Source organism: Semicossyphus pulcher, unplaced genomic scaffold (assembly GCF_022749685.1).
Source record: "Semicossyphus pulcher isolate SPU_LCO1_2020_fin unplaced genomic scaffold, fSemPul1.0.p SCAF_6, whole genome shotgun sequence".
Lineage (NCBI taxonomy): Eukaryota > Metazoa > Chordata > Actinopteri > Labriformes > Labridae > Semicossyphus > Semicossyphus pulcher.
In genome coordinates this window covers 6,998,296-7,012,602 of record NW_027211737.1, presented here as the reverse complement: position 1 = coordinate 7,012,602, position 14,307 = coordinate 6,998,296, and the positions used below count along the sequence as shown (strand labels likewise).

Below are 14,307 nucleotides of genomic sequence, written 5' to 3'. Positions count from 1 at the left end.
TGCACATCTTTATTCATGAGAACAGTTGATCTGTGCATGAAAGATTTTGAAAATGGTTTGTGTTCTTTTCAGTCGAGAAACCAGAGAGGGGAATGTTGTTTGAGGATTATCACCACTAAAATGATTTCTCAGGATGAGACTGAGCTTTGAAAATATTTCCCCTCCAGGGAAATAAAAAGGCAAACGCTAACAATTCCTTATTTATAATCTCCTCTCACTTCTCCTTTGTCAGTGCCCTCCACTGCTTTGCATTTGAATCAGTCCAAATCGGGGAAATCGCTTCCACCCTGTTCTCGTGTTTATGAAAACACAAGTTTCCAAGAGCCTGCAATGAATTTATATTTGGTACAAGCTGCGTCGAGCATCTCACTCCCCTGGCAATGTGCCCCTCCACAAGCTTTCCATGGAGGTTTGTCCCCCCTCGGTTTCCACAGAGCCGACTGATTGATTCACTCTTTAATGGCTTCCTGTGTTGGGCATGGGCTAGGACGAACATCTGTAAGGCTGGATTGGGCATGCTGGGTCTGTTTTGCTCTGCTACGCTCATCTGTGGTGTAGTAAAGTGAGGTATCTGCCTTTTCTGTGGCCTGGGAGAATGACGTGCTCCTTTATAAAAAGAACTGACTCCAATGAAAAACGAGCCGCGGGTCCTAAGGGCCACTGGTTGCTGAGTGGATTACGTTGCCTCAGGGGATGAAGTTCAGCCTTAGATGCTGATGACTGAAAGGGGGAACACTGGTAGCTGGCCTGTGAGTGGTAAAGTTATACTGAGTGTTAATGTCAGGAGCAGTTTGTGTTTGAAGGGCCACTGAGCGTTGGGTCGTACAGCCGACTTCAGTGAGTATTGGATTCTTACGGAGCCAATAATCACAGTTCTGAAAAGACTGGTGTAAGACTGGTGTTGACAGTAAAGAAAACAGCCAAGAAATGCTCATTTCGCTCTGCACGTGCACATTCAATGCTATCTATATGTGCAAAGGAGAATCTACACCTTATGTATTACATATACGCTTTTCTACTCTTCAGCTCGATAGCGGCGGCAGGATAAAGACAAAAGGGGAGTTACCATCTCACTGTACAATGACTACTTCAAATCAGCACTGACACAAACATCAGTAACAGAGCCTCTGATTGGTTTGGACACAGCCTGTGATTGGTCAATAGTCTCAACACGAGGTATCAGGAAGTGGCTAAGTGGACAGCTAACAGTTTTCAACACAAAAACATTGTTAAATGGTCATAAGAAAACATGGAGTGTTGGATTTATTATAATGTAATCACTGTAGAGAGTCTCCTTATAGACACTGTTATTTGAGGCAGGATTAGGAAGCTTGTGAAAGAGAGACGATCGAACGTCTGTGTGCGTCATAGAAAAAAAGGACATCTCAAGCATGCAGCGCTCCAAAGATATTAATGATAAAGTAAAAGACGCCCTCCGATGTTCATACAACACTGCAGACCTCACGGGATCAATATTGTGAATATCAAAGAAGTGAGTTTGTTGAGGTAAATGAGTTCATGCGTGTGGGGTAACAGGATGATTTGATACATTTTTGGAAAAGTTGTGGCAATTGGTCGAATTTGCATGAATTCGCAGGAACACAACATCGCAACTTCCTGGAGGGACTGGATAGTGGAGAAATGAAAGGCCTGGCACTGAGAGTACGTTAGAAAAAGGGCTTAAAAACGTTTAATTCTTTTATGGCTAAAAATCTCCTTATTTCTTCGTTAAGCTCTCATTGTATTCGTGCAGAGTTTGCATATATACATATGTTTGTTTTAATGTCTATGTTCATGCAGAACATTGATACTTGGTACAGATTTTTTATGAACTGTCTTTGATTAGATTTGACTTCATGTCACAAGCTAATCACTAGATATTAAAGTTATAATCTCAAAGATCTCCCTTTGGTTCTCTTTGGCGGCACCTCTGGTGATAAACATTAATTGCAGGAGCACACGTCCCAGATATCCTGACAGTGTCTCATGTGTGACGTCCACGGTTGGCTCTGGTTGTAACTCTTGATTTTCCTGGCTGACGGTCGCTTTCCTTTTCAGACTGTTTGCCTTCATCTGAGCGTCGAGTTTGTTTCTTTTTCTTTGGATTTTCACTTATTGTTGAAGTTGTATCTGTAGTCATCCATCTTTTCTTTGTTTGTTCAGCCATAGTAGATTACTGTTTACTCGCAACACTTGCAGAGAGCGGAAAAGCAGCCGCTTAGCTCCGCCCACCCTCTCTGGCAGACCAACCACTGCTGGCTGATGGAAAACGTGTCACTAACTGGGCGCCGCTTGAGATTTTTTCCGCTAAAGTCGCCACAGACACCCAGTCTGTAATACTGCAAATGCAAAGGCTTTCATCAGTGGGCCATAGGCTCAATCACCATTGTGTACTTAACAGACATTTATTTACATGAAAAACTTCAAGATTATTACTTTAAAGATTTTACATTTTAAGAAGACTTTAAAAATAAAGTATAATAACTATTAAACTACTACAAGTCTGTTTTTATCTCCCTGACAGGATTAGCTGACCTTACTAAAATCTTCGCCCCATCTTTAAGTGTTCACGTTGCCAGTGACAAAGTCCAACACAAAACTCTGTGTTTGGGCAAACCCCTTAATCCTGCAATCCATCTTTGTTTCAACCTACGCCTTAAAATTAGGAGTTAACATCTGAAGGTTGTGCTCAACCGTGAGGTATTAAGAGGTTAGGGACAAAGCACACCTGCAAAGCTGAAGCTGACATGAAACAAAAAAAAAACACCCTCAAAACAAAAGCCTCATCCAAAAGCCACTTCAGAAGCCTTTCTTTCTAATCCAGGGATGTAGAGCAGATCTGAGAAATGGGAAAAGTCCCACGTGAAAGCAACAGGCTTCCACAGAGCACATTAGCATTTACTCGTGTTTGTATTTGATTGAACTAATTACGCCGGGTTGCTGGGATGATACGCTGGCATAAACATTCATGGTTAGAACAGGCCCCCACAGAGATGAAAACCCTCCACTTTCATCAAGACGCAATTAATCAGCATCTGACTCTGCAAACAGACGCAGCAGCTTGCTCCATTGCTCTTCTAAGTCCTGACTGACACATGAAAGCAGGAATATTTGCACCCAGTTAGAAGATTATACAGCAAGCGAGTCCAATCTGAGCCAATACTGTGAAAAGAACTCACACGGAGGCTTACTCCTCCTTTGTGAGCGGACCTGTTTCATTCCAGGGTGCACGTGTTCTTATTCCAGCTCGTTAAGGAAATTCATCTTATGTGAAAAACAATAAGGCAAGACGGAGCAGCAACAACAGTGTCTGCAGGAGCCTGTAGTGGATGAAGCATTGCACAACAGCTGGTTAGGAAACAGTTTTCACATGCGGCAAAAAACTTCAAAGCCCTCCATGTCCAGCAGAGCAGGTTATTTCAATTAGTCTCCAACAAGAACCCTTCTTCTTCCACAGCTGGACCCCCTCCTATCACTCCCAGGGATCAGCCACACAGGACCCTGTCACTCTGTTTCCTTTCCCCCCCTATAGGGGCTTTGTTTTGGAAAAGCAGAGGAGAGTCAGGTTCAAAAGAAGAGAAGAAGACCGCAGGAGTAACATGAGATGGTGGTCTGTCTGACGGGGCATGTGGCTGTGTCAAATGATGCACGCCTGCTCGATGGAAGAGGGGATGACCCATTATTTCTGATATAAAATGAATTGATTTAATTAAAACATTATTGATTCATTCATCAAGTACAGATATGTAGCAGTAAAGATAAAGCAAGGGTTGATAAAGTGCAAATAGGTGACCTTCATGTAACATTAGTGGTTCTTCTGGCTCAGTCTCAGCAAACCGTTCGTTTGACTGAAGGCTGTGAGCCCACACAAAGGCAGCAAACGAGTTCAAAGTCGTTCAACCAAAAAAAATGATCAGGCTCGCTTCACATTCAACATGAGTACAAACACATCTGGTCCCATTTTAAAGTGAACAGGAGAAGGGAGTGTTGATTGTAACGATGATATCTCTGTAGTATTTGTACAGTTCTCTCTCTAGCGGAGATAAGACGTTCAGTCGTGCAAAAAACGGGAATACAAAAACAATCATGACATTTTTGCTTCTACTTCAATACCCTCAATCCTCAACCCATGCGCCACTTACCACGGCCTGGAGGTTTTCCAAACTAAACAAGAGTAAAAACACGAGGGCCAAACAACACGCTGAAAGCATAACAAGCGCCTGAGGTTTTCCTGATCAGGTCAACAGGTCAAGAGAGGATCGCAGCCTGGTGAGCAACATGACTGATCCATTTCCAGATGCTCAGCTCTAAACATATTTGTTGCCATAGGCCACGTAGTTGGAGATTTCGACATGAGGGCGGTGTGATCCGTTATCTGAAAGGACTTAGCATCTTTGCTCTCGGGTTGCCTTCTGGTCCGGTCTCTCTTTTTTCTCCCTGAAAACACAAAAGAAAAAAAAAAAAAGTAGAGTTAAGGACTAAAATTAAAAAGCAACCAGGTAACAACACCTTTTTTTCACTGTAGTTTCTATTTATATGTCCTTTCTGTCCTATAATCTCAAAGTTCTCAGTTTCGTTCTCTTTGGCGGCACCTTATGGCGATAAAAGGCAATTGTGGGTGCGTACGTACCAGATAACCAGACGTCCACAGTTGGCTCCCTTTGTTACGGCTGTAACTCTTGATTTTCCTGGCTGACGGTCGCTTTCCTTTTTAGACTGTTTGCTTCATCTGAGCGTAGATTTTGTTTCTTTTTCTTTGGATTTTCACTTCTTGTTGAAGTTGTATCTGTAGTCATCCATCTTTTCTTTGTTTGTTCAGCCATAGTAGATTACTGTTTACTCGCAACACTTGCAGAGAGCGGAAAAGCAGCTGCTTAGCTCCGCCTACCCTCTCTGGCAGACCAACCACTGCTGGGTGGTGGAGAACGCGTCACTAAATGGGCGCTGCTTGTGACTTTTTCTGTGAACCACAGACACCCAGCCCTTAATAATGCTATATACTGCAAATGCAAAGGCTTTCATCAGTGGGCAATAGGCTCAATCACCATTGTGTTACCTCATTCGGCGACTTTACAGACATTTATTTAAATGAAAAACTTTGAGATTATCACTTTAAATATGATAATCTCACTTTTCAAGTTATTTTGGGCCAATCAGACTCCAATGCTGCTTCACGGTAAATAAGTGAAGTAATAGGAAACACTTGTTTAATCAAAACCAACCACAGAAACATTGTATGGTGACCTTACATCAGGGCAGGGAGCATTTTCAACTTAATAACAGCACTTTATTGCTCTTATTAATGGTGTTTTATAACACTTATTCGCTCATTGGGGACACTTGAAGAACAGGGGCAGGGATTTACTTCTCTAGGGGAGGTGGGGTCATTTCAATTTTACCCACCTTTTTTAAAAGTGTATCTCTGAGTTTTTACACATAAAGCTGCATTTATTGTTTCCCAGGATCTTCAGCACAGTTCACAATGTGACAACTGGTTAAAGTAATAATTTCAAATATATAATGTAAAGTCCTCCTCCAGACATGTTTTAAATATGTAAAAACTCTCTGCTGTGAGCAATAATTTGGTCAGTATTTTCCCTTTCACTGCTGGTGTTGTAAGTAAAGGGTTCACAGAGATTCTGATATTGTTACTTAAATCTACTGAGGAATCTTCATTTTGTGTCCATCTTGGCGGCCCCTGTGGACACTGCAGTACCCCTTATCTTGTCCGATCATCTGTTTCTGGTGAGTCGCAGTTTTACTGTAAATAGTAAGTTACACCAAGGCTGCACTCTGGCTTCATTACCAATCTCGAAGATCGCAGTTTCGGTCTCTTTGGCGGCACTTATGGCGATAAACGGTAATTGCGGGAGCACACGTCCCAGATATCCAGACAGTGTTGCATGTCCAGACGTCCACGTTTGGCTCGCTGGTCGCTGACAGTCGCTTTCCTTTTCAGACTGTTTGCTTCATCTGAGCGTCGAGTTTGTTTCTTTTTCTTTGGATTTTCACTTCTTGTTGAAGTTGTATCTGTAGTCATCCATCTTTTCTTTGTTTGTTCAGCCATAGTAGATTACGGTTTACTCGCAACACTTGCAGAGAGTGGAGAAGCAGCCGCTTAGCTCCGCCTACCCTCTCTGGCAGACCAACCACTGCTGGCTGATGGAAAACGCATCACTAACTTGGCCCCGCTTGAGATTTTTTCCACAAATGTCGCCACCGACACCCAGTCTGTAATACTGCAAATGCAAAGGCTTTCATCAGTGGGCCATAGGCTCAATCACCATTGTGTTACCTCATTTGGCGATAGACAGTGACTTAACAGACATTTATTTACAAGAAAAAGTTTGAGATTATCACTTTAAGTCAAGTTTTCAGATACAAAAGCAAGACACCAGAATTTTCTTGCATTTGGTTGATCTCACTGTGTCAAAGTGCTTCCTCCCTCACTCCTTCAATTCATTTTGAACCCCTAGCCAAGTTCAGACAAAGCCCCCCTCTACCTTTTTTGATGTGTCATATAGCAGCAGTAGAGTAGATATGATGGTACACACACACACACACACACACACACACACACACACAAACACACACACCTTATGGTGTAATGACTTTCTTGCTCCTGTGGTGAGCTGCCAGCAGACCTGTTGAAACCTGCTGAGTAACCCTAGATGTGGAAAGTACCCATGCAAGTCTGAGTCTCAGACACAGGGAGCTGAGGCACAGGAGGCCTTCAGTATCTACCTGTCGCACACACACGCACACGCACACACACACACACACACACACACACACACACACACACACACACACACACACACAGACACACACACTCACACACACACACACACACTCACACTCACACTCACACTCACACACACACACAGTTGTCTAGTGAAACTGCTTCTTTCCTCCAGACACGCAACCCAAACATGATCTGAAATACAGTCCGACCCCTGCTACTTCCATCCTGCCATGCTTCTGCTGTTTGGAGGATTCAATGTGTCTGCACATGTTTGTAGGAAAGTGTGAATGCGTGTGTTTGTGTGTTATGCATGTCAGCGTGACCACGAAAAGTATGCAAAAGATTTCTCTTTACACATTCATGCTACTGTACGCACAGGATGTTTGCAGGCTGTGTGTGTCCCCGGGTCTCCTATGTTGTGTACCAGCATGTTGTCTGTGTGACATCACCTCCCTCACATCTGCAGACCTTTTGACACTCTATGTCTCTCTTTACACCTGGCCTCCCACGATCAAGGCTTCAAGAGAGGGCAGGTGTGCTCGCTCCTTGCCCTCACGACTTAAAAACATAGCAGTTTCATCGCCCGTGTGCCCCAAGTGCTGCTGGGAGCTGGAGGGCGGGTCTTGACTCCTGACATGGCCCTTTTCCCTTGCCGGAGTTATGGTGGGGGAAAGCCCAGATGAAGTCTATGAGCCCATAAAACAGGCCTTTAATTTGCTAGTATACGCCCAGGAGCTAGCGATGAGTTAGCCTCTCGTTTCTCTGGACTGCAGTCATAAGCACAATCCCACAGGGTATGTGCTTTTATTTGGTTTGATCAGATCAGAAAGAAAATTTATGAGTAAAGGCTGGAAGGCTGCGACATGTAGGATATTTCAAACAGGCAGGTGGGATTCATGGCTTTTGTGTTTGTCTTTGTTGGCGCAGGAAAGAGGTTTTGATTGTTGGGAGGAGATGACCTCTAGCTATGTGTTAGTTTTCACAAGATAAGTGCCTCCTATTTCCCACATCTCAGCTATCTATTCAAAGACAGAATAAAAGATATATGGGTGGCAATGGCTGGATGCCTATGTCGGATACCTACATCAAAGTTCTCTGCTTACCAGGAACTTGGAACACAATAGCCTGAAGGAGGCCTGTGCAGGAAGTACAACACTATTCTTACTGTGGAGTGAAATAATGTTTACAGTGTTGTTATTGAAGCACACACTTATAATGACTGTTATTTGGACTTCACTGTATATAATAGTAAGAATTTAAAAAGTATTAGACATTTTAAACCCAAGTTAAAAATGTTGTCAGTTGAGTTTTTATAAACTCTCCTGGTTTTGGTTTGAGTTCTGCATCGTTCATTCTGCAAACCAATCATTGACAATGACACTGCACGCTCTCGCGTGTTTGTGCGCGCACTCTCTTGGTTACGGAGCATCTTTGAATGCACACAGTGTCACTTTATAGTTAATAATTAACTTTAGTCTAGCTGAAACGAGTTAATACAACAACCGTGTGGCGTGTGGCGATGATAGCGGACAATTCAAAACCAAACCCGAGCGAAGAGAGAGAGATTCTCACCCCCCAGGCATCACAGGCAGGTAGAGGTATGTTTATTTTTTTTAAAAGACATGTTCATGTTTAAATAAATATACCTGTCACAGCACAGCTCGCTCGGAGAGCTGAATGTCCGTTCTACCGTAACCTATTTGTTTTATTTATTTATTTTGCAAGGTGTAGGAAGCCTATACTGATCTTTTAAAAGACATCTCATTGTTTAAATCAATATATCTTTGCATGTAAGTTAAACATAAATAATGAATAAAAAAAAAAAGATACTTGAATAGTTCAAACCGATGTGTTTTAGAAGGAATAATCAAACTGCATAAACATGTTGACAGCACTAGTCTGCAGTGTGTTGAGTAGTTCTGTAATAAGATAGCACTAGCTTATGGTACATGTATGCCTGTATCCACTAACAGCGTTTATAGGCAGCGCCTATTTTCTATACAAAATGCAGGTTCACAGTTTCAGCACTAAGCGCCAAAAGCACAAAAAAACTTTGTGTCAGCGCTCTCAGATGAAAACAGTTCAACTTTTGGAGCACCACCCCACTCGTCAATGTCACTTTTCCCTCCCCCGACTAATCAAAACCAAAAAGGGGCGGGACTTCCAACATCATCTTTGTCAACCATCTCGTTTTCTTCAAGGGTACAATCTCCAGGTGTAGAACTGCTGCCAATGCGAGGACCTGTTTTCCTTTCCATTGTTTTTATGTTTTCTTAAAATGTCATTGAATAAAAGCAAATATTAACCATACAGAGCGATTTACAACAGATTTAACGACCACTACCGAGGGAAGCGGATAGGACTTTCGTAACCTGGCAACAGTAGGTGAGAAGCACTCTGAAATTGAGGTCGTGGGTGCTGCCAGCGCAAAAAACACTGTTAGTTGACACAGGCTCTTAAGCATTGCACTGAAAGCTTTTAGAACCAATAGGGACATCTCAGCTTACATTGCATGTGTATGCTAACCTTCATACTCTAACTTGGATAGAAAAGCATTTGAAACTTTAAATAAATAATATTCAGACAGAAGTCCCTCTGCTTCCACCTCTTGTTATGATGTAGTCAGCTCAAATACACTAAATGAAGTTAAACTCCCTTTGCTCTGGCAGACCCAGGAAGATGTCAATCAAATATGATTAACCACGCCCACTCAGTCTTGATAAATTGTCCTAACAGCAAAATGAGCTGTTTTTTGAACAAGGTTTAATAATTATTATTAAAATTCATATTCACTCAGGTTGTTGTGGATAATTAATGTAACTCTCATTGCAAATATTACATGTTTTATTATTTCAGGCCAAATGTTCAGAGGCTTAAAGGGATATAGGCTAATCAATCTGCATCAGCAATCAAGTTTAAAAGACAACTTCCTGCTAAAGAGGGCATTGTAAGTCCTACCCCTGATTTAGTATCAGTGGCTTTATGTGACTTGTTTCCTGTAGAACTGAGGAATTAATTTTCTGCACAATAATTATGCGTGAACCCACCTGTCCTGCTTCCTGTTGTGCAGTTTGATCATTACTCCCATCGTGACCAGCGCTGACAGGCAACCAACAGCGCCAAGAACGAACCCCACATTATCATCTGTGAAAATCAACAGCACAGAATTAGTCACTGCTATCAGCCATTGATCCTTTTGAACAACATGTTTCTCATCCACAGATTTTCATATTGGATCAATATAAAGTCAAAAGGCAAGTAGGGACTCGTGATGTCAAAAGTAAAAGCATGAGGGAAACACTCAAGAGGAAAGATTAATCAACAGTGACATGTCCTTTGAGGAAGGCATCAAGTGGAGCCGCTCAGTATTGAACAGTGGAGGATTGACTGATGCTCCCAGGTAAGGATGGGTGTAGCAGTTGGAGATTGTTGCCAGGTGTGGCAGAAGTTTAGCATGCATGCTCAGCCTGTTTTATCTGGGTTAAAAGAGGATTAAGGAAATTGAAAGTTTTCTGTGAACATAGTGTAGGTCCGTGACTGAAATACATTAGCTTGAGTTCATTTAAATGTATAGATGACAATTTAACCTTAATGTTTGATGTTAAAAGTCTCATTGTATTTTAAACAGATTCCAACCTGACTGTCTCTGCTCCCATTGCCAGTGAAGTATACCGTTTTCGGTCTCTTTTCTTCTGCGTCACCGTCTGACGTCACACAAGTGCCGGAAACAGGGTTAGTAATCAATAATACGCACAAAGAACTTACTCTTTGGTAAGCAGTTACAGTGTTACAGTGTTTAGGGTTTAATGTATCTATTCCTCATTCAGTCTATTTATTAAACTCGGCGCCATCAAATTTGTAACGAAGTGTTGCTTGGACGGAGATGGGGAGGAATTCATAGCTGAGATGATAGCGGAGATAAGTGTGTCAACCCGGGTCTTGCGTTCATTGCAGACAGTAGAAACTAGAACAGCGGTGCCAATGTCATTCACTTCTGTTGCCATATTATTGTAGTTACATTCCTTGAATGCAACCAGGTAGCTTATCTAGCTATGTAGAAAGATGATTGTCATTTTTAACCCCACCTACAATGCTGTGATCGGTTGACTTTAACTCCATTTGGCGAAAATGTCTACCAAATCTGAGATGTTAGGTCGGTTCTGAGGTGTGAAACCAGGCCAGTGCCTCAATGTGACCTGTATGAGGACATTTTGGTCCATGTTACAAAGGATTGAGCAGGACTGCTTTATGACGATATTGTATTTCTCTATGGTTTATGCGTCAGTGTGCTAAGAACCTAGATAAGTTAGGTGTTTATTTAACTGAATTGGCCAACTTAGCATTTAATCTTATCTAATTGATTCCCCAGAATCTTTCTTTATCATTGTTTACACATAATATCAGTCCAACTGAGATTGTCTCCTGCATCTATATTTCACACCAATATTAAAACAGAAAAATGTACAAGGACCTCTTCGATCTTATTTCAGCTGTACACGCAGGTCAAGCACAGCTATCCAACAAAGGCCCACTGTGTTCTGCCAGTTTATCACCAAATGCATGAATCTGTTTTTATAATTACCCAGGAGATCAAACAAAACAAAAATGATACTTTGGCTTCAAACACATAATATATAATGAGCACACTGCTGGATGGACTGAGACAGCCTTTACTTTACTTGGTAATGATGTGATCAAATAAGAGCATCTGAAACTTTCCTTCGGGCCTTGGCAAGTTCAGTGAACCGTCTTTGAATCTCTTTGACTTTACTGTTGTACAGTAAACTGAGCCAAGAGTGTTTTTTTTCTTTTCAAGGCAGGAAAGTGTACAGACATAGCACGGTCATCCTCTGAGGGATGAATGCTCCGACAAGTATAGTATATGTTTGTCAGGTAGGCACTGCGGGTGTTGGTCCTTTAAAATCAGCCTTGGAAAATCTAACCCACACATGCTTGAAGAAGCACAGTGAAATACACACCCACGTGTACAAATATTCCCTGAAGTTTCTAAACTAATCAGTTCCGCTACACATGGCCAGGCCTTGGATGCAGCAGCACTGGAATCAAGCTGCTGGATGCTGAAGCCTTCGGCATCAGCGCGACAAGCTGCCCAGAGTATAATTGTACTGGGAGCATGTGGAGGACTGGCAGTCAATCAGTGTTAACATTCATCTTTTTTTTTCTTCTGGCAAGACCCCAAAGCAATATAATTACTCCACTGAACCCCCCCTGCACTGATCAAATAGCAAAGCACCAGGGAGCAATAGCACTCAGTTTGGACCATTACCTTTTGAGTGATTTCAGGGGATTAATACGAGAGACATGATGAGGTTTGACTGAACAGGTTGAAGGGGATAGAAGGCAGAAAAAGGTGTTTTCTATACACCTAAACTATGGAAGTGTATGCACCTATCTCTACCTCCTGTACTTTGATCCAGTAGAATAAAGTCATAGTTTTAAGTGTAATCTTTACAATTTGCTACAAAATAAAGGAAAGGAAAAATTAGGTAAACCTGCACCTTTGCCTGGTTTTGGGTCTAAATGGCTAAAAGGTACAAAAAGTTTTGGAATTGCTCCACTAGATTGTTTCAGTCCGCTGCGCCAAAACTGGCTGTAACGGCTGCAAAGCGGTGGCTGTTTGAGGGGCAGGGGCAAAAAAAAGGCACCCGCTGTATGCCATGGGGCACCAGCGAGCAGAGAGGTGTGAGGCGCAACATAAACTCTGGCATTTTTAGCTACAGAGACATCCCATGAGGGCACATTGTCTCACACGTAGGAGTGTGCGGAGGCCAACTCATTTTCCAACATGTATCATTTATCCACTGGAAGGGCCCCCAGAGGACGACAGGGGCATTCATGAGGGCACTTTCACAGCGTTTTCTCATACATGGGGGCACCAAGGTGGGTCATTGCCCCCCCTGCCCCACCCCTGAGTACACCACTGCTGCAAAGTAATTCTTGGGAGCAAAGCTGACCAGATCAAAGTATGTCCACTCAAAGAGCTTGTGTTGTCCCTTAGTCTGGCAACACTACAGAAAGGAGCCCTGCAGAGTAAGATGTTTTTTCTAACCAGAAATAGCAGCTGCTTCACTCTCTTCAAAGCCACCAGACTCCATTGACAAAAACAGTAATTTTACAGGAGTTGCTGGTCGACTGCTGCCTGGATCGGTGTGTTTGTTTGTGTTATTTTGTAAATTTAGTGTTTAAATAGTACGTTTGGATCCAACACAATAGTTGTGTAACAAACAATGACATAAACAAACTTACCAGTCAAGGCAGTCATAGAAAGGCAACTCTGAAGTTCTCCGACATCCTTGTTTTTGTCAATGGAGTCTGGTGACTTTGCAGGAATGAAGTAATGGCTATTTCTGGTTTAAAAGAAAACTCTTGTGGTTCCTCTGTAGTGTTGTCAGGCACTTATACCCCTCTTCCACCAGATTTTTAAGATCCAGAGACAACCCGCTAATAAACGCCAACTGTCTTTTTTCCCATTGCCAGTGGAGTTTCCTATTTCGGTCTCTTTTCTGCTGCGTCACCGTCTGATGTCACAAATGCACCAGAGACAGGGTTAGTAAATGGTGAGATATTACAGTGCTTAGGTCTTCATTGTATCTATTACTCATTCAGTCTGTTTATTAAACTCTGCGCAGAAAAATTTGGAACGATGTTCGAGCGCTGCTTGGGCGGAGACGGGCGGAATTTGTAGCTCAGGTGACGAGGAGTCTCAGAAATTACCGATGGAGCATAGCATCATGCCGGAAAGGGGGCGGAGATTAGTGTGTCAATCTGCCGATAATAGTCCAGGTCTGAATGCAGATTGTAGCCTTTCCCACTAAGCAAAAAAGCCGGGTGTTAGCGGGTTTTTTTACCAGTGGGAAAGCGGCTTTAGAATAACAACTGAGACCATCAGTGTCAAAAACAAGCAAATTCAATGGACGTACCTCGATTGGGCATATTTGCCCCTAAGGATTATGATGCAGCCATCATAGCCCATTTCAAGGCTGCAGGCTCGAGCAATATACTGGAGCAATTCCAAACAGTTTAAAGCTATCTGACTACAAAACAAAATTACATTTTAAATTCAACAACTTTCAAAATACCTGAGCTCACCATTGTTCAGGCCTTTTTCCAGTGTTTTTCTCTGGCAGAAATTGCAAACAGACGATACCAATCAGAAATCCAAGACTGTTTTCATAACTCCAACACGTCCACACACCCCTGAGACACACTCTTTATCACACACAGCATTTCGTAAGATAGAGATGAGTCTTTTTGACGGAGCTGATATCATCTTAAAATAATTCTGTTGATTTTTTCTCTCCGTGGTTACAGTGTGTGTCTCTGTAGCAAGCTACTGTTGTCATCTGATATGTGTATCTCCCCCTGTCTGACCTAATGTGATGGATGCAAGTATTCTTGGAATTTGAACCACGTGTCGGATTGCAGACTTCAGACATCAAATGTTCCACGGACAAACTTAACACGCATGATGTTCTGTTAACAAAAAAAGCCACATAGCGGTAAACTAAGTAAACTTGCTCTTTTTTTTCGACTCCATCTGT

At 42.4% G+C, this 14,307-nt stretch overlaps 1 protein-coding gene across 1 annotated transcript in view; it reads right to left on the bottom strand.

Moving 5' to 3' along the window:
* Positions 1–3,752: 3,752 nt before the first annotated feature.
* Positions 3,753–14,307, bottom strand: part of susd2 (sushi domain containing 2) — a 29,594-nt gene continuing 19,039 nt past the window's right edge. Inside the window, exons 13-14 of the mRNA XM_069682396.1 lie at positions 9,793–9,889; positions 3,753–4,437 (exon numbers count right to left, since the gene is read on the bottom strand). Of these exons, the coding sequence (XP_069538497.1) occupies positions 4,386–4,437; positions 9,793–9,889 (149 nt within the window). The 3' untranslated portion in view covers positions 3,753–4,385. The remainder of the gene's footprint in view (positions 4,438–9,792; positions 9,890–14,307) is intronic.